This window comes from Photinus pyralis, unplaced genomic scaffold, assembly GCF_008802855.1.
Source record: "Photinus pyralis isolate 1611_PpyrPB1 unplaced genomic scaffold, Ppyr1.3 Ppyr1.4_LG7, whole genome shotgun sequence".
NCBI classification, from domain to species: Eukaryota; Metazoa; Arthropoda; class Insecta; order Coleoptera; family Lampyridae; genus Photinus; species Photinus pyralis.
This window is the reverse complement of record NW_022170738.1, coordinates 10,437,219-10,464,508: the sequence shown is the minus strand read 5'-3', so window position 1 is coordinate 10,464,508 and position 27,290 is coordinate 10,437,219. Positions and strand designations below refer to the sequence as shown.

Genomic DNA, 27,290 nt, shown 5'->3' with positions numbered 1-27,290 from the left:
TGTTAATCATGACGAATTATAATGTAGGCCCATGTCTAAAATAGATGTTACATTTTTCCTGTACCCGTCGCCCCATAATTTTATCTGGATTCTTAGATTAAAAAGGCGCTACTTATCGATATTAGATAGAGCGTTTACTTTTATTTTACGAAAGTGTTTGCAATTTCCACGTTATAATTACATTAATTTGTAAAAAATTATGCGGGCACGAGATGATGAGTAATTTTAACATTTTAGTAAAGTTGCGATGTTCTAATTTCATTACAGTAACGAAGTAAATTCGTCATGGAAAGTAATTATGCCCATACCAACGGCGTTAAATGGAAATAAAAATTGAATCCTTATCATAACATTTTATCTGTCACTTACGCTAGGGGTGACCCTAGGAACAGTCTATTCGACAGCCACCGAGGTAATTTAAAAAGGATCTCGTATCATTAAAAAATAATAATTTTCAACTGTTTGTCTATACTACATTCTTTACAAGACGAGAAATCTGAGCGCAGTTAGGTGTAAATACTACCCATAGTTCGTAGTCTTTACTTAGCATAGTAACATGAAAGTCAAAATATTCTTTTAGTAGTTGAAGGCGAAATTTTTGCGATCAATAACTTCATTTTAAGCTAAAGTGATGGGTAACAAATTGTAATGTATTATTTACTCTTGCTTTTCGCCTAATGTGGCATAGGTCGGAAACGCGGACCTGAAATTTGTCGGCATTGGCGCATGATCGTCAGGAAACACATGGTAAGCTCGACGTGAGTAGGTACAACATCGAGAGATTCTCTAATTGGAATGGTCCAGAACATCGATTTTCTATACGCGGCAATTCATAGGTAATGCTTTCTAGAATTATAATTCGATTCGGATTAGAGTTGTCTTCGTGCGCAATAAACACTTTTGAATGCTGATGTCTTAGCTCAAGCTGATGATAAACGCTCAATAAGCACCCGCACTCGGAAAGTCATCACAAAACATTTATTCGTAGATAATGTGCAAGCACCGATGGTCGATGAGTAAGTACTTCGTTCGCCCTTACATTTTACCAACACGACTAAATGCTCATATCTATAAAGGGCGGTCCAACAGACAGTTGTTTTTTCAAGTGCCTTCATAATAACGAACGCACGGTCATTTGTCCGAACAGTTTTTTTTATTAGAAAAGTACATGCATGGGGTTTTTCGGAATACAATTTCATTCTTGCGTTTCGAACTCGGTGGTCAAAAGAGCGATTGTTTCGCGACTGGTGTGCAACCTTACTTATTAATTAGCAGTTTAAAAATCTAGTACGTCGTGTATCGAAATTCGTAAGAAAAACAGTTGACAGTTTTAGAAAAAGATGATTTTTTGATTTAAAAAAAATCGGGTCCTCCTCCAAACGTGCGTCAGCCCACTCCGAGAACTTTATGCGCCTCGAACGGTCAGTTGGCTTGATCTCTTGAATTGGACTTTTTAGGCCTTCAATGCAAAATGAGAGTGGTGCGACAAAGGTGGGCACGATGGCGAATCGAGGTGCCCGAATTGCCGGACGCATACCTACTAGAATATCATGGTTTACAATCCATCATCCATCCACTTTCACGCACTTTCTTCAGCTACTTGATTAGAACTTATCAAGAAGGCACATTACGTTGACCGTGTTTTGTTTTAATTTTCGCACTGTAGGTATACCTATCAGCAATCTCTTGTAAAGTTGCCATTATTTTCGTTTTTGTTTTGTTTTATCTTTCAATGTGCGTTATTTTTCCATCTTACAATTGCACATTTTTCATGAATTATTACCTACAGTTACCGTTAAAAAAATGTAGCTCTGAATTTATGTCGTAATTGGTGTACAGGTGGTTGGAGTAAATTGCTGGATGTGTTTCCTGACATAGGAAAATGCTTATTGTGGCCTCAACAAGTCAACGCACCCCAGGCATTACCTACAATTTAAGGGGCTCAGAACGGTTTATGTGATTATTCGCTCTCATATTGTACCACGTAGTGTACTTATTACATATAGAACTTGAGCTAGTATTGATTTTATCATGGTTACCTGCTGGAAATACTCTACAAAGTTTGTCAGAATTGGACCAACATTGGAATAGCAGTTCAGGATTTTCGGGGAAAGAACCCTATTGAGCCCTATTGAGTTTGAAATCGATCCGTCAAACCTTGACCAGACATAGTTGTTGGGAGTTGAACTTCTTGTTATGTGTTTATTTAGTTTTAAAATTACAGGCTCGTTTGCTATAAATAAAATATTGGAAGGGTGAAAAATTTTTCTACCTATACTATATTCCAAAAGTTTTATTCAAAATTAAATTTAACTTTTGCATGTGGAGGAGTATAGTATTAGCTGAGTGTTGTATCGTTTTACCTTTAAACAAACGAATTTATTCATTTTTGAATGCATAGTACTTATTTATATGCTCTTGTAATCACGAATCTGTGTCCCTGCGTCTTGATTTGTATAGATTTTTCACACTTGCTATATGTTGCAGTGTTCGAGCATACTTACATCTTGTAGGTTTTTTTCGAAATTGATTCACAAATCAATGACACGACTACAATTATACGTATTCGGACATTCGAGCGATTTGTTTAGCAGATTCTGTAAAATGGTTTTATCGTGTTTTTTCAGTTACTGGAATTTTACTCATTTGCTCTGAATTGCATTACCGAATACGGACATTTGTGTGAAATTTTAAATTCTCTAGCTAAATTACGAACATATGTGATTGGATTTTCATCTACGTACACTTCATTTCCTCAATCAAAACATGGCAAGTTATTTTATGAAAGTGAAATGACCAGTAACAATACTATGCGATCAAAAATGAGTTGCTGTCTAGTGACCTTTGGAATTTTTCATTTTTGTTTACAGTTTACATGGGAAATCGTATTGTGAACTTTCAAAGGTGACTCGACAGTAACTCATTTTTGATCGCCCATTACAACTATCAACATGACATTTTTTTGTGTTGTGAATTGCGCCTGTAATTAATGGAATTGGCTTATCAGGAATAAATGCCGCACACGTCCATTTCTTCTCTTTTATATTAATCTTAATTTTATAACTAATGCAGATAAGGACATTTATTGAAAAACAATTGAAAAATTTCAAATTCAAATTTTTGTTGTATGGCGTTCACGATTGTTTTAAACACGCAGTAGGCTAAGTCTTTTTGTTCTTGGTTTTGCTTCAAGTGCTGTCATTTGACATTATATTTTTAAATGGTTCATTATCTAAACAATCCAAATTTACTCGTCAAAATACAAACCTCTTGTGCTATTATAAGTGACAAATTACACTACTGCCTACTACAATGTCAAATTTTCATAGATAATCCAAATTTGAAACAAACGTGAACGGTATATAAAGTAGGTAAGGTTGGTTGCATATTTTAAGGGGCATTTAACGTGTAAATTTTAGAATTATTTTAAAATTTACACGTTAAATTTAACGGCATTTAACGTGTAAATTTTAGAATTATTTTAAAATTTACACGTTAAATGCCCCTTAAAATATGCAACCAACCTTACCTACTTTAGTTTATTTATACCGTTCACGTTTGTTTCAATTATTCAATGTTTCAATTATTGAAGTACAGGAGATTTGTATGTTCAGAATTGTATCAGTAAATCTTCAAGAAAAGGTTGACGGGCTTTACTTGCGTAAAACAGATCGCATTTCCACTGTATCAGCGTTGAAAAAAAGTGACGTTTTATACAGATGTACCTGTACACTCCTTAAACTTAGTAGCCGAATGAACTCCGCCAAACGCGTTCACTGTTGTAGGTAGCGTTATTAAATCTTAATTAATTAAGTGTCAAAGTTCATAACCGAAGATGTTCATTAAAGTTGCTATTAAGTTTGGTAGTGAAGCGTGGAATTATTCTACGATTTTCCCTAATTTGTAAATCCTTCATAAGTCCATTCATTCACATTTAAATTATATTATATTAGACACCCAAAATTTGAAATATGGGAAGCGTGCAGAGAAACGCCGAGCTATCATCGATTCATCAAAAACGTAACGTTCTCAATCAATTAATAATTATACATGGAAGCCCATATTATAATTATTACAATAAATCTACATCTTTAAAACTTTAAACTCAGTACACTGATAAGACGGATCGTGTATAGACAGTACACTCAAAAGCAAATATTATTAGCGGTAGATTCGATGGCTGATTTGTACAATGTACATTTTTAATGCTGACTACTTGATTTAATGGCCGATCCCCAATTTTAAAAGTAATGTAATATTGAACTGCGGAATTTTTTTTTAAAATTGAGAATTAGCACTACTTAGAGACAAATCGATGTGTCAATTAGCTCTAATTTACTGATAAATTGCCCTTCTATGATTTCTCCCAACCACTTACTTGTAAACTGACTTTTAACTTAGAACTTACGTGTTCCATCAAATCGAGTCGCAATCGTATCCAAGAATGTGTTTTGGGGCGCTAGAAGCCCCCTTCGAGCAGGCATGAGGCTTATGTCAAGGCGGAATCCACTTCTATAAAAAAAAGTTTAATTAACTTGTGATTTTTGAGATGCTTCACTTCAGAAAACAACTATCAACAAATCGCCAAAGTAAATAAATTTATGTAAGCTTTGTTTTAGCCGCTAGGTATATTATCAACATATTAATTTCACTGCCACATGAATTACTTAGTCCTAATTTTCTTGTTTAAGTCCTTCCCTCAGTACACATATCCTTTTTGTTTTTTTAGGTGTAGGTACCTAAACATTGTTGAATACATTATAATATTCACAAAGTAATATTAATTACTTTTTGGTAATAAACTAATAAAATTTCTGAGGATTTAGTAAAATTTCCCATCTGTATTCTTTTACTCTCCCCTTGTTGGTTTGTTACGACCCTATAGAAAGGGGATAGGTTCGCAAAAATTGTAATTTTTTCTAAATCATCGCATATTTCGATTTGTTTTACTTTTTCTAATACCTGAGTTTGTTATTTACGTAACGATTTGTTATCGCAATAAATCAATATGATAATATGAATACGCATACATTCATGTGATCTATAACGAAAGTTATAGGTATCTGAATGTATATATTAGACTGGCGCTTTTGTTTATTCAATACAATTTATTGCTATACAATTTGCAGTTATTTTCAGACGGGTGTGAGAAGAGAGTAGGTACAACATATACACAAATTTTTAGTTTATTATGATTTGCCGAAAATTTACGACTGCATAGTGTATAGGTGTAAAGGTCGTCTATTTCACCCTTCAATCGCTTAGGTCACAACTTTCTAATTCATTTTCAATTTAGTCGGTCAGTAGGCGCCCCGATTTGTCTTCAGCAAGCATCTAATATAGTAAGCGCGCAACAGGTAAAACGTACCCGATTATTGAATGATACGTGATGTCACTTACAAAGATATTAAACATAATAATCAGCATGATGTTCAGCTAAATCTCCCTCGTGCATTATTAATCACCAAGCCAAATGTGCTTCAATTTTTAATCACAACCACCTGTTAGTCGATAGTTCCGCACCACAACTCGCTACGTTACTTCATTAATTTTTTTCAGTTCTTCCGTTGCAGAAATAAATTAGTAACACCCTCGGAGACATGTTCCGGAAACGAACACAAATATTGTGTATAAACAACGTCGCGATCTATTATCAACCGTTCAAGTTATCACGACAAGTGAGGCTGGAAGTACCCGGGAATGCGTCCCGAGGGATGCGCTTGCGCTGGCGTTAGACGTGCCCTCATTCCCGGTTTCGCTGCAATGCAATCCTACAAGTTAGATAAAAAAAATGCTCCATAAATCTTACTAGCAGGCATTGAACCGATTTTCAGATTCACGATTGTAGAGAGAAAGGTTATTAATTATAATCTTACCTGAGGCAGAGTTCGCCAAACGATCCCGTCGCTTCTAATTGTTTCTTTGTAAACCAACAAATAGATCGTATAAGAGAGTGATACAGTTTTTCACTCAAATTATTGCAGCACGGCGTGCAAGAATACGACCCTTGCAGCTTCGACGAGGGTGCCCGTGTTTCGTATAGGGGTGCGATTATGCTGATCACAACTCCTCATTTTATGGTCTATTAACTTCCATGATTTCTAATCGTTTCAAAAGAGAAACGTTAAGTATCTAACTTTGTATTCAATTTAATAAAAACTAATAACAAAATTACAGAATTTATGTAAAAACCAAGCTTCTTATTCAACGTCGAAACGTAACAAAAGACAAAGACTGGCATTTTACAACTTGTCCCGTATAGGGTACCGAACTACCGACTGACTAGTGAGTACTGACACCACGATACACTCACATCGTGATTGACACCCACAGACCATGAAGAACAACCTACCACCGTCAGCTATCAGAGCTGTTGATGACCTTCTTTTTTGTATAGGTGCGCAGATGTGACTCATGCTGTTGTTTACTTGCAGTCGGTCAAGCTACAGTGGTCCACGCCTCCTTGGTAGGTACATGCCGCCCTATACCTAATACAGTACAAATTGGTATACAAATCATAATATTGTATCTATAAAGACCTTCATGTTATCAAGAAACACGATGCCCTGCGATTGAGAGGATCCTGGCAAGTCTTCGACCGCAAACCTATCATGGGCCAAGACATACGTGATCACGTATGGGCCACTATACTTTGCCAATCACTTTTTGATCTGACCCTCATTGCTGGTTATTTTCTTGATCACCCAACTTAAATGGCTCACCGACCAAAGTTTACCTCAATGTTTGCTTCCTCTCGAATCGTATCAAGATCAGCACGTTTAGCAGCTTTTACCGCTTTTCGTTATTTAGAACTGCATTTGCAACACCCACTGGAACGTACCCAAAAGAAGTAGTTCATGTGGGGATTTCATTGTAGCTGAATTCCTCGTGGAATTCGGACCCCATTGACACATGTTCGTCCCCCATGTACTCATTCTCCGTAGCATGCTAGTTGAGTAAGTAGGTATCGTGCTATCCTTTTCGTGTTGCCGTTCCGTTTACACATGTTTAAACGTTCTTGAAATCGTTTACGAGTACCCACCCCTTGTTCTTGACAATACTTTCGTAAATTGCACTGATGCTTTTAAAAAGACACATTTCGTGAAAGCGTGACTCACTACAATCAAATGCTGATTTCGTAAAGAGGCCCAAATGGTCGACATGTAACGTATCGAACGGCTCTTCAACTTTCTCAAATAAGTGAATTAATCCTGGACGTTTTCCGCCTGGTTCCTTTTTATAAAGGCATCGATAAACAACATTGGATGTACCTATTTTTCAAATACCGTCGCAACTCAGAAAACCGACAAAGTTTGGAAATTGCTGCCAAGAATTTTTCCACAGATCATCATCATGAAAATGCACAAGTCTGCATTTCAAAAAAAAGTTTAAAAAAATGTCCTAAACCTACAAATAACCTGATATGAAATCCGGTCGGCGTTGTGGGCATTCGGCGATGTGTCCCTGTTGTAGATACGTTTCGTTCCCGGATCGGAGTCGATTTTCTGTTCGGCACCAAAGCTTCGCGTGTTCAATATGCTAATTACTTAAATTGTTTCAATTTTGAGAATGTGTTGAGAGACAATTCGTTTTCGTGACGGAAATTAACGTGTGTGATTCGCAGTGTACGTGAGATGTGGAGTAGAGTAATATACGGTTTATTCATTAAATAAACAAAGCTATGGCTTAATAAAATTGGTAAAATATGTTCTGGCCTGTAAAGAAAGTTCGCCATCATATACCCAAAATCCACTCAAGTACGGTCCCTTATGTACAAAACACTCTTTTTATACGGAGCATGTATTTTCCCATTTTCGGGAAAATCATGGCTATTGGAACGAGTTCTATTCGTTAGAATTTTCCTATAATATTCACCTATATTAAGCGAAATGCATAGGTAACAAAAATAATGTCACATTTTAATGCGAGTGGACCATGTTTTGCAATCGTCACGTGCCATGACGTCATATGTCTTATCATCACGTGACCTAGTAGTGTCGTTGCAGTCGCTTGCGCGGTGTACACGCGTACCTACCGAGTTTTTCTACGTTTTCTTTGAAATTATGAACGGTTGTAATAAAATAAATCCCGCAAAAGTAAAATTAAGCACGCGGAAAATTGTGGCACGTCGCTAGTTTCGGTCGATCGTTAAATAAATCGGTGTTTTTAACCGTTTAAAGATTTGAATCAAGATGGCGTCCCCTTTGAATTTGAACTCGCGATTGCGTGTTGTTTCGGTGCACGGCCCGTGGTGTCGGCGTTACTTGCATTCAGTTTTTCAAATTACGAATTGTTTGCGATATCAAAAATCAACTCTTAAAGTTATAAACCGACTTCGGAAAGCATATCACTCGTTTCGGTGCGATGCATAATTTGTTATTTAAACATTATTAAACGAAAGTGGCGTGGTGCTTCTTTTTTGTTTTGGATCAAGGCAAGATTTCATGGATATATTGATTTTGGGTAAGTTTATAAAGCTTTTAAAGTTCCATCGTAGTTGTTACAAATAGCGTTAACTTTGAATATCTACCTGCCGAAATACCATCAGTTGATGCTTGATGATTTGAAAGTGTTGAGTATATTTAGTTTTCATTTCGGTACATCCGATTAATCGAAGTAATTATATCCGATTGTAAATAAGCTGAAGGTACATAAAGGTATAACGTAATTTGCACACAACACGATCGGGCATATCTATTTCGCTAACATCTACACTAATCGGATGGAATTTGATGGTACAAAGACACAAACTGCGAGCCAGTCAGTTACAGATTTGAAATTTCAATTCCTACAAGGTACTGGCTTTACTATACTTTCATTGGGTTGGGTCCCGAGCAATATGCAACACAGCCAAACTGTATTTTCGTTGTTCATGTGATTCTCGGTACCACAAGCGCACCCTTTACAAATTTTCTCCTAAAAATGAAGATCAAGACAGGAAATAATCAAGTAAAAATATCTGACTATAAAGTACAAATGTCATGTAACAATAATTTTTGCAAGAAAGACAGTGGCCAGGTTGCTTCGATAATATTTCCACTTCATGTCTCAATCTGCTTGTAATCATCTTTGAATTTTTCTCCCAAATCATTGCTGTACCTATTTGTTGCACCTCCGTCATTGGTATTTGATAAAATCATTGAATGATTCCGAAGTCAAAAGTGCTATCAACAAGTGGTTGAATTGCCGCAAATAAATAATAAACAAAACAATTGGGTTAGAAGCAAATGATCAGTAATCACCTGATCATATCGCGGTTCTTTTAATCATAGACGTTCTCCTTTTATTTATGATTTTGTTGGTCATCAGTGGCGTACGTGATTCTAGTAGAAAAATCTTTGACGCACACGCGATGTGCCAGTTGGACTATTCAAAGTATACAAAAATACCAGTTTCTTTAAGCTAAACCACAGCGAGTTCTTAGACTTGCAGATGTGTTGCACATTGACTCCCTCCATTGACTCCAGTTTCTTGTATCGCCTTTGGCATATTCTAGGAATTCCTCCAGGAATTCAGAGCCATGTACCTACTTGAAATGTTGATAACAACAAAATTCATCTTGATGGCATTAACAATTAACGTATACCTACTACACGACTACACCTACTTACAACAATGGTAATCAAATCAGGTACCTAAGCTAAATTTAAATTATCTTCAATTACTTATAACGTTTGAAGGTTATGTTTATTGCATATTTTGATGCTTAACAAAATGCAGTTTTGAAACTGAACAAAATCCGACTACTTTCGGAGATATCTCGAAAAAACTGAAATTTTGCAAAATCATTTTTATTTTTACCATTTTTATGGCCACTTTTCCCCTCTTCCTTTGCTAGGTATTCCTTAGGGCTGAACGTTTTTAGAGAGGATAGAGGATGTAACACCAGGGAATCTAGGGGGTTTGGAATACCCTCCAGTCATCTCCAGCGTACGAAAACGTTATGATAGATATGTAGAAAATCGAGTATGAAAAGGAATTCTGAATCTTTCCAGTATTCCATATCTCCCAGACCCCCCCGGTTCTACATTCTCCCCCAAAATATTTGGTGCTTTTAGCAGATATACTGAGGCTACTATTACTTTAGCTTTACCCTGTATGTCACAACTTAACTGTACAGTCAGATATCACGAGCACACAGGTGCACCAGCAGAAGAGCTTTAAGGTGACTATAGGAACACAAATTCTTAAGTACATGTTCTAGGTTTTTCTTGTCGTATATCAAAATAACGGTTTTGTGCCGCCAAGACCAGAAACCTTTGATTTAACAACCCAAGGTTCTTGAATGAGGGCAATGTCCTGCTTTACAGTGAAGTGTCTGCCTAAGGTCTATGGCTAGGATCAGACTCCATATTCACAAACTCCTCAAAATTTGAAGTAAGCTCGGGTGAACTGGCCACAAATTGCCTCAACTGTGATGCTTAACCGTAGCTTCTTGCATTTGCCCCTGTAGCAGCTGCTAGTGCTGTTGTGGTGATTGTACTTCAGGTTCGGAAGGTTTTTTTTTGGAGCTGTGGAAGCACCTCCATGGCTTGAGAAGTAATGGAACGATTTTTTGAGGGTATTATTTGCGCTCGAGATATAACTGCCCTGCTCCCTTTTTTGGGCTTCTCGCTTTGAACTTGCCAGCGCTCCTGAGGGTACCGTTTGATTTTTCAGCTTCGTTTGGATTATACCCAGCAGCCTATGAGTTTTTTGAACCGCTTACAAAGGGCTCTACAAAGATTTACTTGTGGGGTGGGCCCTTCACAGCATTGTTTAGTTCACTTGTCTCCCCTGAGGCTTTGTTATCCAAGAATTAGGAGTCTTCAGGGAGAGAGGGATGTGGTAACACTGTCTAAACTAGTGGTCTTCGTCAGAGGCCAATAAGGCCCTCTCGATGTCGGACAATCCTTGGTCAGTAATGGTTGGAGGTAGCGAGTCCTCCGTTACAGCTAGAGTGGTTTTTATATTAAGTCCAATACAACGCTCCCACGAGTATTAGGCTTTTCCACGGTCCCTGGCAGCTTCCCCTTGCAATCAGAAGGCTACTTGAAATTGAGAGGCGCCCAGTACCCAGAATTCACTGTCCAATGACCAAGTTCCCCCTTGGCCAGGTAGTCCTCTCGGCGTCAGCTCTTCCACCCTGACTTGGATTTGGTTCGCCATACTGTCATTCGGTAATCTCATCAGAGTTCCGTTAGGAGCATTGAGATCGTTACCAGGGGGGGCACCACTAGGAGGTTGACAGACGGCTAGTCAGGTATCGCTAAAAACTGAGGAAAGTTTTCGTGGTCGAGACCAACGATATCGTGCTTTTTGCTCTAAGTTACTGGAAGCATCATGACTGCTTCTTCCAGAACTTACGTCACTTTCCCCTGACCTTTACCCCCCAAAATACTCGCATTACAAAAGGAAAATTCAACTTTTTAAGGGAGCACGTTTTGAGGGAGAGCCTCAAGGACGTAGCACTGGGAGTCACAGCGCACGAACATCTTATGATTATTATTAAGTAATTAATCCACGATCTTCCCATTCATAAAAATATTGGGGAGATCGTAGATTTATTTATTAATAATTTTATCCCAAACGAGAGCAACGAATCTTCTCATCAAAATATCCATGAAAATATCTTATGGTAATTGTAGGAACAGTGAGCCATCCCCTCTAACGTACGAAAATGTTATGCTAGGTGTAGGGAAAGGAACGCTGAATTTTCATTTCCTGGGTAGGTATCCCAGACACCCCCCCCTTCTGCATTCTCCCCCAAAATATTTAACGGTTTTAGCACTTACACCGTAACGTTTAAGAAAGGACCACGAGCCATAACACCGCAAGTCTGTGGGGGTATGGGTAGGGAAAGGTCTTTTATATTAAAGTGTCATGGGTGCCCTTAGGACTGAATGTTTTTAAACAAGAACGCAGTACCGGGAGTCACAAAAATGCACAAAAATCTAACGATTGATGTACTGAATTTGTTTCAGGAGGGTGGGGGGTTCCTTACGCCCGGGTGTCACGGGAATATGGGAAAGTTCCACATTTCACGATTTAGGACAACTTTCGTTTGTTTGGGTCGTATTTTGGTTCCATGAAATTGCTTTGTTTACGTTTTGGATTAAATGACACGGACATTCGCCTACGTATATGATGGATGTATGTATACCAAGCAGAGAAGTTACTTTCGCCATTTCCGTGTGAAAACGTTTTGCATAGCAACCGTTTTTAGATCTTGGGAAGTAAATTTGCCATCGTTTTAGAATTCCGAGAATTACTAGTAAACAGAAAGCCGGATGCATTTGATTGGACCATTTTTTGAAACGGGCGAATCGTAGCGAGTCTTGCAGCTGTGACGTCATGATCACTATCTTCGTCACGTGATCAACTATGTCGCTGCTGTCGTTCCAAGCGTGTTGTATTTTTTCGGTTTGCTGCTAATTTACGAAGTGCGATATTAAAATAAACTTAAAAAAGGTCAAATAAAAGACGGGAACAATTCTGGAACATAGTTCGTTTCGGTTCATCATACGTAAATCGGTGTTTAAACGTAATATTAAACTACAAAAAGTTATAGCGTCCCTTCTCCTTTTCGTACGAATTTAAATCGGCGTTTGCGTGTAGGATCTCGAGACGCGAGCACGTAAATTTTGATTTTGTTGTTAAATTCAACGCTTAAAGTAACAAAAACCGGCGGGGAAGTGTTCGCAAATCGGTCTTTTCGATGTCGTGTTAAATGTTATCGGGAGAACAAGAAGATGGCGTTCTATTTTAAATTCGTTTGTTTGGGTTTAAAACTTAACGTTTTGTGTATCTTTTTCGTGTTTGGAATCAAGACGCCTAAGATTTCATTGATATGTTGATGTGGGGTAAGTTTGTAGACCTTTAAAAGGTTCGTGGTAACGGTTACGATAATGCTTACGTTCACCAGACGAAGTGCTTCATTAGCGCTACCTAAAGACGGGTGTTTGATAGCACTGTCGAGGTCTACACATCACTGTGAGTCGACTTACGGTGGTATTTACACCTCGACACAGCAACTCGTGAGAAAAACCTTGCTAGAGTATTTAGCTGTCTTTGGGTAGCGCTTCGTCTGGTGAACGTAAGCACCTGCTTGCGACTTGTATCGACGGTTTATAATAAAACAACTTGCTGCGGTATATTTAGTTTCCGATTTATTTATCAGGCACGATAGGGCTCTTGTTATTTTGCTACCCTTCATATTAACCCGTTGAAGTAGGTTATGTTAGCTGCGTTCAATTCAACATTTAATGCCGAGAAATGATCACTGACTTGCAGAACATTCATACTACGATTATGACGATTTAATTGTATATCCTGGTACTTCCGGGAAGAGTGTCAATTCTGCGTTACTTCGTTAAACTTCATTCTGTGCGCTAGACCTACGTTTCTTAGCTGTACAAACAGTTCCACTGCATCAGTTTGACGAAACCTTTACCCGTAGCAAGGCCACCTACACAATTCCAATTTCAAATCGTAAATTTCAAATTAAAACGAACCTTACCAACTTTACCACTTCCATTTGGCTTGCTGCCAAGGATTGGGAACCGATCTTCACTGTAAATACCCTCGTTGTTGACATCTCTTCTCTGACACCTGCCATCTTTACGAACAAGGATAGCTAGTCATAAGCAAACCAAGTAAAAAGGCACTCTCGTTGTAAACATTTTACAAAATGCGACAGGCACAGGGAGGGCCCTTATCGGGTACCAGGATTCGCATCCCAATTCGTTCAGCCATTGCGGCACTTCTTCCACAATCTCTCTTGATTTCCTTATCACTTGCATTTCAACAGGTGATTGTTTTCAAAGTAAACTCAAGAATCAGATTAAGGGTACGGTCGAAAATTTACTCTACTCTACAATTTACGTGCATTTGGAGCATTGCAATTGAAGTAACTCGGTTTAAAATTATATTTTACTACAAATGCTTACAGTAAAATTTTATTTTTAACCAATCTTTAGCTCAACATCAGGATCATGAGCAAATTCTAACCTCGCATTTGTTTGTTTACTTTATAAACAGCCCATGAATGATTATACTATTGAGGTGTGAAATTTTGTTTACTGTTATTCCGAAATGGGGGCCATTAATGAATTTATTGTTCTGCATAACGTTATCCAAAATATATTAGAAAGCAGTAGCTCCGATGATGAAGAGTTTATTGCAGTAACAAATTTGCGTAGAAGGAAAGTTCCCTTAGTCATGGATGCAGCATTATTTAGTGTCAGTCGCATTGTTTATGTTTACTACAACCTTTACTCAGTTTACTCAGCTTTTACCACCAAATTGGTAGAAGCAACATGAGCATTTTGCAGTAAATCTCATGCATGCGTATTGATTGTTGCAAGATTTTAAAGAAGCATTCGCAGTAAATGTCAGCAATTTTATAACCGCCACAAAATTACTTTCGGTAAAAACAGTAACTGGAGTAAATTTTGGACCGTACCCTAAGTGTGACTTATTAATTGATAAAATATGTTCTGGGCTGTAAAGAAGAAGATATTATGATACTGATATTGCCTAAAGATATGCCATTATATTTCCAAAAGGCACTCGAATAGGTTGGTCTCTCTTATGTTCAAAACTTGTTTTTATACGAGGCATGTATTTCGAGTTGGCAATTTTCGGCGCTAGGACTCGAAAAAATCACGGCTATTGGAACGAGTTCTATTCAATAAAATTTTCCTAAATTAAGCGAAATAATAAGCCAGACCACTGTGAACGCGTTTTGAAATCGGTCACGTGCCATGACGTCATGTCTTATCATCACGTGACCTGGTAGTTCGTTGCAGTCGCTTGCGCGGTGTACACGCGTACCTACCTAGTTTTTCTACGTTTTCTTTGAAATTATGAACGGTTGTAATAAAATAAATCCCGCAAAAGTAAAATTAAGCACGCGGAAAATTGTGGCACGTCGCTAGTTTCGGTCGATCGTTAAATAAATCGGTGTTTTTAACCGTTTAAAGATTTGAATCAAGATGGCGTCCCCTTTGAATTTGAACTCGCGATTGCGTGTTGTTTCGATGTTCCTTGCATTCGGTTTTTCAAATTACGAATTGTTTGCGATATATTAAAAATCAACTCTTAAAAGTTATAAACCGACCTCGGAAAAGCACATCGTTCGTTTCGGAGCTTATAAGTTGTTAGTTAAACAAATTTAGTGGAAGTAGAAACTGAAGTCGCATTTTTCAATTGCGTGGCCTCTTTTTCGATCAAGACGCCTAACATTCCATGGATACATTGACTTGGGGTAAGTTTTTAAATCTTTCATGGCCATTTTGTAGTGACAAATTTAAGCGGAGCTTAGCTTAAAACCATCGTCGCAATAATCGTTGCCATGGATTTTAAGTCCTACTTAAATTTGTCAGTACAAACAGTCATTACAGTTGCATCATGCTTGTTATATCGTATCGATAGGGTTAGTTTCGAAATGCTACGTAGGTACCATTGGGCTTATTAGTATTATGATGCCTTATGACACGTTTAAAACGATTGATTGATTTATTTACGTTTCATTTTCGTATGCATGCATGATAGGTACAACATAGGGTGGCCGATCGATCTATGCACAACTTTCTATGGATTTATAATCAGGTTACCCTTCGCTTAATCAAATCAATCAAGTCGTGCACTTTTGGGATATGAGGTAGATCGAGAGGTAGATGTTTATTATTGACCTCGTTATTGACCTACATAATTACCTGTTGTAGATGAAAGGGATGATTCTCATCGCCGTTTAAGACGTTGAAACGATCACAGCTTTGTCGTAGAATGTGCTGCGATTCCATTCGAATCCAATTTATCCGATGATAAGAGTTGATACTCCAAAAGCACATTTACTTTACTTCGCCTGTTACTTAAATTGTAGGACAAATTCCTTGGCGGGGGGGTAGGTACTAGGCAGGCTCGTGGTTTGTCTTTTTGGTAGTGATACCCATCAGGTACTGTATAGGTCGTGGGAAATTTGCTGGAGACTCTCACGACACTTTTGTATCCCAATCTTTTCGATTTTTCTCTCAATTCTTTCGGCCTTGTCTGTAATTTTTCCGCTGCCATCATCACCGTTTGTTACAATTCAAACTACAGTAAGTACTTACTTGATTAACAATTTAAACCGGTGCGCGCATGTTGTCAAAAATCGATAATAAAATCAATAAACCAGCTGCGATCAGTGGCGTAGAAGAGACTTACTATGAGTTGTGAATGTATACAGGGTACTCCCCAAAAAGGGTAAAATTATTTTAATTCTACCAGGATTTGCATCCCAATTCCTTCAGTCATTGTGGCACTTCTTCCACAATCTCTCTTGATTTCCTTATCACTTGCATTTCAACAGGTGATTGTTTTCAAAGTAGGTAAACTCATGCATCAAAAATCAGATTAATGGTATAAACAATGAACTGTATGTTAGACTTGCAGATGTGTTGCATATTGACTCCCTCGAACTGCGCAAACACAAGCGCGCTAAAATTTGAATTTGCGTACAACTGTGTAAAGATGTAAATAATTACACATAACCTGCAAACGTTATAATTGAACCTAAACTAAGTGTTTCAGAGTTAGAGTTGATTTTGTGGCTTAATTTAAATATTTTTGTTTTCCTACATTTGATTCAAGGAGCAGAATTGTCTGGGCGTAAGTGGAAGTATGGCACATAGAGCATCTTTACGTATTAAGAAACATCACTGTTCATTTGTTTTTAATAATGTAATACCAAATCAACTGTATCTCTTCGACAAAGTACATAAAAAAAATCATAGTTAAACTTTGTGGTGCAACTTACCTTAAATTTTATACTTACCCTTGCAAACAGACTAAAGAGCTCTCCCAAAACAAAGGTTCTCAATTCAAAATGATAAGATATAATGTGATGTTCTTTAAAAAAAAGGTACAACATTTTGAAATTTATATGCTACTTACTTAATTACCACACTGTATGTAAAATGTTAGATTAGGACACAAAAAGTCATTTTACACCTTACATTGCAAATAAAGTCATACAAATGCTCTCAATTATTATATGACAATTATAGTAGGTAAGGCCGGTTTCAGCTCACTTTTCATCTTGATTCAAGGTCATTCGATTCGGTTCTGTTTGTTTTAGTGGCCACGAAACAACATAATGAGGCAAATAAATTATTGGGTGTTTATTATTGAATATTACCACAGGAAAATTAATTGTTCCATGAAATAATTTACACAAAATTTATACAAAGTCAATGGGAATAAAAAAAAGATGCGGCACAAAATTGACATTTAAAATAATATCGACGAGTATATTTACAATCATAACGGTACTATTAATCATTATTTTATTTTCCATTCATGGATTCCTGCAGTCACATACTGTGCGAGATCAAAGCGTCAGAAATGTAGGGTCTCAATATGAAGTTCCATAGTGAACCGCAGAGTGGAGAACGCGAAACAATTTCTGGCTTTGAACCCCCACAATTACATTCACGTTAGACCCATCCACTCATTATTCTATGTTAGTACAAAACTTTATATAAAAGAAGTTTTTCGGTACAAATAGTTATATAGTAATATATAACATACAGACTAAAGTATTATTATACCATCGAGAATATGCTGGCAAACATACATATAATTAATAAATCTCACAAATGCACTGTAGATCCTATTCTCTTAAAAATCATATTTCAACTAACCCATCTTGATTTTTGCAAATCTATTTGTCCTTCTAGGGTTTTAGCTAGGTATATTACAAACAGCTGAGACAGGGCAATACCTAAAGCGACCCCGGCGATAAAATAAAGGTTGCGTTCAGTCCAAGATCTAACAATTTCGATACAGCCGGACGTCCATACTTTCTTACTCGCTTCTGCAACCTTAAAAAAAAATTAATTCTTCTGGACACAATATTCGGGGCAGTTTAAACCCCCCAACTTTTGACAGGAGGGAGTAGAATATATCGAAGAAAGGGTGCAAAGGTAATATTTTTTTCATACTCCACCTGCCACCCTTAATAATCCCTCCAGGCAAAAGTTAGCGGGTTTGAATCAGCAAGCTAAATCCAATCAAATCACAGTATGTTAAAAATATCCATGCATCTGGAGCTAATCAGGGGCAACTACTAACTTTTTATACTCGAGCATAACTATAATGATTACCAAATTTTTTTGTTTACCATTACTACTGGTTTTACTTGCTTTGACAGATACTGTATATTATACAGTCTGTTTTAACAAGATTTCAATTTAAGTTGGCACTATTGCTAACTTTCTTACTTGTAGAGTTAGGGAGAGAGTTAAATTACTACTGAATCCAAATCTGTCAATGAAGAAAACAAACCAAAATCGCATATTTCAGATAACAAAAATGTGACCTTTTAATATGGAACGCTCTGTATATTATTACATCATATGACAGCTTATTAAATTCTCTACAAAAGTTTTTAATGCGCTAGAGCCAAAATACTTTAAACAACCAGATTTTTCAATTACTTTCATTTTGATCTAGTTATCCATGAAAATGGTAAAAACCTCGGTAAAAACACACAATAACTAGTATTTAAAACCATAACCGGAACTAGGACTTATTGTATGTAGTAGGTTGTTAACAAAACAAGAATAACAGGTGACATTAAGTAATACCTCGAGTAATACATAACTTATAAGTTACAATGGTCCATATGAATAAAAAGTAGCTCAAGCATAAGGCTTGCACAATTCAAAGTAAATACTCGAAAGTGCCCCTCCACACTGGGCTGCTCAGTAGCGCTGCACTGCCTCCCGTCCCGCAGCGCTGCTAAGTCGCCAAGTGTGAAGGAGCTCTTACGAGTATAAGCATGTGCTCCCTTTTATTCATATGGGCCATTACCTACCCATGTTAAAGGTGTTCAAAAATATTTCCATTTTCTTCCGTGTAGGGCACATGCCACGCATATTTTCTAGGATATAAAACCTAAACAGCACTATGTAATAAATTTTAAAGTTAGTTGTCATATACTTTACAACAAACAAGGTTATTTTGCCAATCTTCATGGATAACTAGATCGAAATGAAAATAATTGAAAAAATCGTGATTATGTGAAGTATTTTGGCTACGGTGCAAGAACTCTTGTAGAGAATTTAATAAAATGCCATATGATGTAATAATATGTAGTGTTCCATATAAAAAAATTACATTTTCGTTATTATCTGGAAAACACGATCTTGTTTTGTTTTTTTAAATTACAGATTTGGTTTCAGTACATAAAAATTTTAGTAATTTAACCGTCTTTCTAACTTTGCAACTAAGAAAGTTAGATCCAAGTAATTGTAATAAAGAATTTTTTTGAAAAATGTTCTGTAAGGGGACTAATGTCAAGGAAGAGAGAAAAAAATCTCTATCATATGATCCTAATGAGAGGGTACATCGCTATTAAAAAAATTCAATTGTTTTTCGTTACTCATGGGCGTCCTGTATTATTAGTTTCCAGTTGTCCATCTTAAGTTCGTTGAAAAAAATTAGTTTACCGAAAACTAATGTTTATTGTCTTAACCAAGCTACTAAATGGAATAACAATATTAGCTAAATTAACCGATTGTCATTTCTCTCTGATGTCTTTTGTTTAAAATAATATGGCATTCCAACTAACAACACACATTTTATTTTCTTTGTGCCCAGATTTATTACCAAAACAAGTTTTACACTACATATTTGGCAATTGAATGTGGAATTTTTTGGGATTAAAAAATTATCTAGAATCATTGAAATTTTTAAAATACTGTGATTCATTTGGGCTTCACATGCATTGCGCACGATATAACTTACAGAAAGCGTTTGAACTCCATATCCACACATAATGTTAACAAGTCCCGAACTAATACTGGTTGCATTCATGCAACAAGAGTACGGAACACCGCATCTTTCACCGCTTGGCGATGAACAATTGAAGTACTCATTTTTGGCCCAATCTTTATATCCTTCCGAGCTGAGACCACAGCAACGAAACTAAAATAACATCTCATTAGAACCACACTATAATATGATACACAATCAATCTGTATTAGACGATCATAATGATGGACACTGTTTAGATATTAAGTTTTCAACATTTTGAAGATAGTTTAAAACACGATAAAGAAACGGTTATATGGATTTGTAGAAGTTAACATTTAGAACGGTCAGAGAAAAAATTTTGTTTTATACAAGGGACTTAATAGTTACTTATTTTTGTGATTATCTTTCTCAAAACAATGGCATTCAATTTTTATATTCATTTTAAAACAACTGAATTGATTAAATTGCTTGGAAAAAGGGAATGAGGAAGTATAACTGAAGCTATAACCGAAGGGTTGATCGTGATAAAACTTCTTGTTTATTGTACTTAAACAAAATTATGACTGGGAAAGGTGTACCCATCGTTATGTTGTACATTTAAGTAGTATATTGGAAGACGAGCAAATGAGTATCTTACCTCCTGTTGAGCAAAATCTACAAAATTTTGTAAATCAGGATCATCTCGATATGTGTGAATTATTTTGTCTGTAAAATTTTCTTCTAACATGGACTGCATTGTATGAGGAAAAACAAAGCCGATAATGGCAACAGCCATTTCTAATAAAAAGAAGATGAGCAAACATAAGGAATACTAAAAACAGAGAAATTATTAAACAAAATTGTACACCTACTTCCTATAAACTTACAAACTTCAGGAGACATGTGTTTTCACGAAGGGCACCTACACATCCCGCAAAGCTAACAACAAAGACTACGCCTCCCATCATTACCATTACCAGCGAGATATTTAAAATAACATCGTAAATATTTTCTAGCTTTACCCATCCTGTTAACTGCCACTTATCAACAAAGGCGTACAAGCCAATTCCTATTAATAATCCTCCAAATAACTAAAAACAACAGAACGAAGATTACGCACATCTAACTTAACGCACTCTATCTACCCAAAAAATAAAGTTGAGAATAAAAATTAGATACTTCACACAGGAGCTGACATAGCTAAAATTACTATGATGTGGACGACGGCGATGCATTGCTCCTCCAGTCCTTCCTTAATGCTTAATCACCATTTAATTAATACACCTACATTTACATGAAATCACGAAATTTGTCAACAGTCTCTTTGTGTAACTTTAAGGGAGTTGTAATAGGGAACAATAGAGTTTGTAATAACCATAATAAACAAAAGTATGACGCACTGAAACAAATGACACAATTAAACGACTAAAACCAGTAACCACCCTTTGTCTATGAGGTAACCACAGACCATCAGAGGTAACTGGTGAATATGACAGACGTCATGTAAAGACAACAAACACAAACATCACACAGGATATACAGGGTAATTCACTAAAACCGTCTGAGCAACCATTTGAGCAACACGACACAAATTCAATGAATATAGCACAATTGAGGCACAGCTAGTGTAGACAAAAAAATGAGTTTATTTTTGGGCTAATGGGTCAAATGAATGGCTAAGTGAACGGACCGTTTGGATCTTTTCCTACAGATTCATAGCTCACCCGACTGCCAGCCTACATATATGTGACCCGTTGTCCCGGATAACCAGAAAAGCGTCTGTAAAAATGCGACGTGGCAATAGATTTAAAAAATATTGCAACACATGAAGTGAGATGTCCTTTATTTTTACCAAATGAGGGCGTACACATTTTTGAGTTTCGATTACAACCTGATGAGACGTCGGATTGAATATTGATGTTTATTTTATGAATTCTAGAAGAACACTGAACATTTGCAGTTTTTAACAGCGAAACCATTGAATGGCTAACCCAATAAAATTAGCAGACGTCCCGTTCTGGGACAAAAAAATGGTCAGGTTATTATTAGTATTATGCAACAATTTCGCCATCTGTCATCAGTAAATTGTAAACCCTGTTTTGGAACTAAGTCACTTTATCCAACTCGCCCCCTGGACTCTACCCAAAGTATTAATGGTCGGTGGAAAAACAAAAGATGATAGGCTGTAACAGTGTAACACCACTTTGCTTTTTGTAACGCTTACAGTATGGGAAACACCTCCGTGTCTACCGTAACTAACCATGATTAAAGTCGAGATTTCCAGAATCCACAATCTTTAATCACAATCAGTGACTTGAGGGTCTGTGCAGCAGTGAATCATATGAATAGATTAAGAAGAGACCCTTTGAAAAAGATTGTGTAATTTAACATGATTCATGGAGCTGTTTTGTTTGTACTTACTTTGTGCATTAATTCCAAAGATGGTTTAGGGCTCAAGTCCCCTATCTTGGGTAACTAAGCAATAGTTTCGATTGGTTTATATCTCTTTTGCTGCTAGGGGTCCCATTCTCAGAACCAAATGAAAAGTGGAATGGGAAATGGTTTCCTTATTCTCCTATGGACGATGGTAACAATGTTATCCCGTCTAATATTGAAATGACTCAGAAACATATTCAAATGGGAGTTATTTCTGATGACTGTGATAATGGTAAAGTACGTAACGAGGTGGTAACTTGGTAATTAGGTTGTACTAGGGTAGTGCCAAAAACTTCCTGGTTCGACATAGATCGCAGCCAACCAAAATCCCAGTCTTATTAGCCTTGGAAAAACAAAACATGAAATTTATGTCAATTAGTATAATTTACCATATTTAATTTAATTGTTTGTGCCATTCTTTTCGTAGTCAGGCCGTGAATACTTGCCACTGCTCTTGTATCGTCAGCACACGAATTTATAGATTTGAGCTTGAGTTAAAACCACTGACCATTTTTTACGTAACTTTATTGCTTTCCCTTGGCAAATTTATTAAAATAAATTAATTATTACACTTAAACCAAGTTCATTTAATTCTGCACAATTGAAATAAAATAGAATCAACAAATATTTTGTAGGACAATATCACAGTAGACTGGAACGACTCTCCGATTAACTATACTTGTTTCGACAAGAAGTCTTTATACCTTCCCAACATAGACGTACAACCAATAGAAGTTGCGTACAACATACCTAAGGAATATGCTGTATGTTACATAGCATTACTGTACCTAATGAAAACATATTTATCTGTTTCGTTATTTTAGGCCATGCACGAATGTATGAACACCACCATTAAGTACAATTACCCAATACCCACCTTGTATGTACTATCATCACATCAGTCGATAGATTACAATGGGATTTTTTAGCGGACCACACAGGCCACTGTGGCCAAAGTACGGCGAATATTTATTTGTTCCCGTACAAAGATGGTTACATAATTTAGAACATGGCGCGATTGTAATGTTATATCATCCGTGTGCTAATGTTTGTGAGACCGAATATTTGAAAGAAATCGTGAAGAACTGTTTATATAGACACATTATCACTCCATACACATTGTTGACTATGGATCGTGTAAGTACTCTTGTACGATGTGTACTTTATACTTACATTTTTCCTAGCCTCTAGCTTTGTTAGCATGGGGCCATTCACTAGAAATGTCTAAAGTTGATACTGCTACAGTTATAAATTTTATCAGAAGAAGGGCTCTTCAGGGACCCGAAAGAATTTCGAGAGATGGTGATTATGATCACAAATTGGTAAATCCCGCCAAGGTAGTGTCAGACCAGGAAGACAGTGATCTGTGTATTGGTATACGAAGCAAAGAATGGTTTTAGTGTATTGCGACTGAGCTACGATAAAAAAATTTATACTGTTAAGGATTATTATTTAAGCTTTTCTTTTAAATTTCGGCAGAAACATTTCTTTTTATTCCAGTTAGACGCTTGGTTGTATGTTATTATATAGCAAAATTTGTTTGTAAATGAGATTTTAATTGATACTGCCTGTTCAAGCTGTATAAGTTGTAACTCAAAATAAATAATCCCGATGATTTTGATACTTTAGTTTAATATTTAAAGCCAAGAATGTCACAGGATAAAAATTGTATTTAGGGCGCCACTTAATTTGAAAAAGAAACTAAAAAAAAACAAGTTCAAGTAATTAAAATTTCATTACTGTATAGTACTACATGTTCAGGTGTTATTTTAAACTCGACTCACGTAACAATTTCCCAGCAAATCTTGATATTATTTTACATTTTCAATTTCATTCCGCAACGAATTAAAAAAATGAAGACTCCGTATGTAAATATACAGTGGAAGAATCACTTAATGTCTATTCTATTCTTTCTTTTCTTCTCGTTTAGACCATTCACATTCTGTAATGGGGGGACTTACATATACCACCTGTTTTAGAGGAAGAGCCTTATTTTTTTAGCCACACTGCCCTGGGTATTTAGATACTGCTTTTAAAATATTTTCAGGACCTTTCTTTACACGAAGTATTTCAAAATGGCGACTTTAACTTTTTTTTAAAAATTGGAATGCCATCATTTTTTTATTGTAGTATTTTATTTGTTTTGAAAATTCTAAATCAAATTCGCTATCAAAAAGTAAACGAACATTTTAATTAATTCCTAGTTAAAAAATTGATGTATCACAACTTATATTTTTTTAAATGAATCACAAATTAAAACCTTATTTCTTACGGTTTTTAAATAGTAGGCCATGGATTCACGGAGATTTTGTTTTTTATTGTATTCATGGCAGTCACTAGCAATCAATAAAAATGGCTGCAGGCTGATGGTAGAAACATGTCATTTCAAAATTTTGAAAATATGATTTAATAATTAATACATCTCTAATTGTGTACAAAAAATAGGTTGTGCTACATCAATGTAATTTGGAAAACAAATATAAAACAATTGGCTATATAGTGTTGCATTTAAAAAGTAGCAAGTACTAAGTAGTAACACTATCCTGTGTCAAATCACAGAAACAGTTGGGCAAACAATTTTTTTACTACCCCACTGGATTCTAGGTCAAAATATCTGATAAAGAATGGGTTTTTATCTTTTCTACCTTAAATCAAGGTTTTCGCGAGACGAAGGCGCTGAACGTGGGGTAAAGGCCCTGGGATTTTCCAAGACCATTACTCCGGAATTTCCTAAAGTCATGGTCCCGGGATTTCCCAAGCCAGGACCTTGGACTTTGACCTCGGTTTTTCTCCTAGGTCGTCGGGGTGTTTGATTTGGGAGTAAATTTAATGTTTTAATTTAGAATTCATCCTTTAAACCCTGAAACTGAATTCAGAAATTTAACGTTCAGTTTGAAGTTTAATTTTTGGTAGTTTTAGAAAATTTCGTGAATGAGTTTTCTACGCTTGATAGGAATTTAGATCCTCTCCAATGGTTTGTAGGTCACCTGTTCGGAGATTTCTGTAGGCTATCGTCGAGCTCTGAAAAGGGCGTGGAAGTGCTTTACTGGTTTAAGATAATCCAAGTTCATGGATGTGCTACTATAATGATCTCGTAAAGTCTTTATCAATTTGCTAATGATCTCCAGACACTTTTTCAAACCCATGGAAAGCACTTGAAAGAGTCTGTCCGTAAAACGCTAGAAACCCATCTGAGTGATTTTTAGCTGAAATAACGCTTAAGCCTAATTTACATTTGGCAAGTTTACTGCCGGAAAGTACTTTCCGCCAGTAAACTTGCCAAATGTAAATTAGAGGCTTTAGTTCGGGTTTTCGCTAATTAATTTATAATTGTGTTACGCGGCAAAACCAAGTTTTGAAACATTTTTAAAACAGCGTTTTCATAAAGCTTTTTACGCTTCTACCATCAGAGTTCTATAGACCCTTTCAAGGACTATGTTCACAAAAAAATTTGAAAAGGTTTCACATTTCACAAAAGGGAATAGGTATATTAGCGATAAAAAATGAGTGACCGTCGAGTCACCCTTGGAATTTTTGTTTACATATATGGGAAATCGAACTTTAACTCGAAATTCCAAAGGCCACTCGACAGTCACTCATTTTTGACATTTGTCGCAAACATGCAAGCCTGTTTCTAAGCCAATTTTCCGAGAGGCAACGCTAACAAACTATAACAGATGCTTCTGTTAGGGGGCGCTATAACATATCTCACATTGTAAACCTTACATGTGCGCATGCGCAGTGCCAACTTCCTTACTTATGAAGATATTTCTTTGTAATTTTAACCATAGATCCCTCTGTTAAAGAAAACCATATCGCATAAAACTACAAATGTCATTAGCAAAGGCAAACAGAACACACACAGTAAAAATCAAATGCGCAAACTGCACAATGTTAACTTTCTTTTACTTGTGAAGATTTTTACCACAGACGCTTCTAGTAAAAACAAGCATATCGCATATAGCATAAATTAACTGTGAATAAATTGTTTATTTTAATTCAAAACTATGGGAACATTTTAATCTATTAGCTAGTACCTAAACGATTGTTACTTTTATTTAAATGTATTTCTTTTTTCAGTTCTTCAAGGAGATTGGAGTGTGAGTGTTCCAGCCCTACTTTGGATTAATGGTTCTTCGTAGGAGAGATTGATTTATAAGGCTAAACGGTAAGTTTGTGTTCATAGACCGATTTCTTTCGGAAAACGATTAAACAATAGTGCCGATCTTTTATATATAACCGTGAATAGACGCTTCACTTTGTCTTGGCCATTCTAAGGTCAATAATTAAAATTTTAATCCTTTGCATTTACTGTGGTAGACCACAGACGTATTAACTGGCCCTCAAGATTCTAATTTTAAATAAATATATTTGTCAATTTCACCTTTTTTAACGTAAACTTTCTTTTTGTTACAGATCCAAGAAGGGCAGCCTTACCAAGGTAGGATTTTTCCTTTTTTGCATGTTGTATTGCATGTTATATTATGTGTCTTTAGCTGTGAACAGTGGGGGGGGATTACAACCAAAAGGATTATGTAGCTAACCTTCGTGTTTATAGTACAATACAAGTTGCAACAATCTCTTCAGTCTTTCAGCTGGGTAATGTAAGGTTGACCAACGATTCTTTAAGTATCTTTCGCAGTATCCTTTAGTTTCTCTTCATATTGAGGAGTATGTCTATGAATTCACAGTCATACTAGCTTTGTGAAAAAAATTGAGTTTATTTGCGAAGCAGACTACAAAGAAGTATTGTATAGTCATTTCTTGCGTTTCCAATCTGAGTAAACTGTTGCACCTTGATTTATTATTACACGAAGATTAGCTCAGAGTAAGGTAAGTGCGTGTTTGTTATCAATTAGTAATTCAGCCTTATACGGAGAATACATCGCACCAGGAAAGAATGTCGGTCACAGCACACCTGATGTTGGTCTACAATCGTATGGTTTACTATGAAAAATATTAGTTTCATAGTTTATTTTTCATAGTAAAAACCATACGATTGTAGACCGGTATCTCGTGTTCTGTGGCCGGAATTGTTTCCTGGTGAGACTATACAGAGTGGCCCAACGAGAAGGATACAGAAGGGGTGAAGA

The 27,290-nt window shown here is 36.3% G+C and overlaps 3 protein-coding genes and 1 long non-coding RNA gene across 11 annotated transcripts in view; 2 read left to right on the top strand and 2 right to left on the bottom strand.

Annotated features, from left to right (window-relative positions):
• Positions 1–16,161, bottom strand: part of LOC116175421 (potassium voltage-gated channel subfamily H member 8) — a 25,841-nt gene extending 9,680 nt beyond the window's left edge. For 2 of the 7 annotated variants that reach the window (XM_031493531.1, XM_031493533.1), the window contains exons 1-3: positions 16,095–16,161; positions 15,699–16,032; positions 4,409–4,512 (exon numbers count right to left, since the gene is read on the bottom strand). In XM_031493531.1, the coding sequence (XP_031349391.1) occupies positions 4,409–4,512; positions 15,699–15,727 (133 nt within the window). In that variant the 5' untranslated portion in view covers positions 15,728–16,032; positions 16,095–16,161. Of the gene's footprint in view, positions 1–4,408; positions 4,515–5,400; positions 5,723–5,876; positions 6,274–13,094; positions 13,448–13,493; positions 14,763–15,698; positions 16,033–16,094 lie in introns of those variants that run through there. The other 5 variants (XM_031493534.1, XM_031493535.1, XM_031493536.1 and 2 more) reach the window with 5 other exon arrangements.
• Positions 8,218–27,290, top strand: LOC116175424. 2 transcript variants are annotated; one of them, XR_004146310.1, is made up of 3 exons: positions 8,218–8,463; positions 26,278–26,365; positions 26,614–27,290. It is a non-coding gene; the product is annotated as an uncharacterized LOC116175424 (long non-coding RNA). The 2 variants fall into 2 exon arrangements; XR_004146311.1 differs by lacking the exon at positions 8,218–8,463 and adding an exon at positions 15,172–15,247.
• On the bottom strand, positions 17,130–21,202 carry LOC116175423 (tetraspanin-33). The gene is made up of 5 exons (XM_031493541.1): positions 20,907–21,202; positions 20,649–20,852; positions 20,420–20,593; positions 19,774–19,953; positions 17,130–17,846 (listed from the first exon to the last, which is right to left on the bottom strand). The coding sequence occupies exons 1-5, from the start codon at positions 20,994–20,996 to the stop codon at positions 17,658–17,660; spliced, it is 837 nt and encodes a 278-aa protein (XP_031349401.1). The 5' UTR covers positions 20,997–21,202; the 3' UTR covers positions 17,130–17,657.
• Positions 21,996–23,818, top strand: LOC116175422. The gene is made up of 6 exons (XM_031493540.1): positions 21,996–22,232; positions 22,280–22,434; positions 22,833–22,961; positions 23,022–23,077; positions 23,127–23,334; positions 23,382–23,818. The coding sequence occupies exons 1-6, from the start codon at positions 22,151–22,153 to the stop codon at positions 23,595–23,597; spliced, it is 846 nt and encodes a 281-aa protein (XP_031349400.1). The 5' UTR covers positions 21,996–22,150; the 3' UTR covers positions 23,598–23,818.

Excerpts from the sequence above, each read along its gene's own strand:
- LOC116175423 (XM_031493541.1), bottom strand. The coding sequence starts at position 20,996 with ATGCATCGCCGTCGTCCACATCATAGTAATTTTAGCTATGTCAGCTCC. Across the intron at positions 20,853-20,906 it reads TTCTCAACTTTATTTTTTGG|TTATTTGGAGGATTATTAAT; the intron begins GTAGATAGAGTG and ends TGTTGTTTTTAG. Across the intron at positions 17,847-19,773 it reads ATGGAGTTCAAACGCTTTCT|GTTGCAGAAGCGAGTAAGAA; the intron begins GTAAGTTATATC and ends TTTTTTTTTAAG.
- LOC116175422 (XM_031493540.1), top strand. The coding sequence starts at position 22,151 with ATGATTCATGGAGCTGTTTTGTTTGTACTTACTTTGTGCATTAATTCC. Across the intron at positions 22,233-22,279 it reads GCTCAAGTCCCCTATCTTGG|GGGTCCCATTCTCAGAACCA; the intron begins GTAACTAAGCAA and ends TTTTGCTGCTAG. Across the intron at positions 22,435-22,832 it reads ATGACTGTGATAATGGTAAA|GACAATATCACAGTAGACTG; the intron begins GTACGTAACGAG and ends AATATTTTGTAG.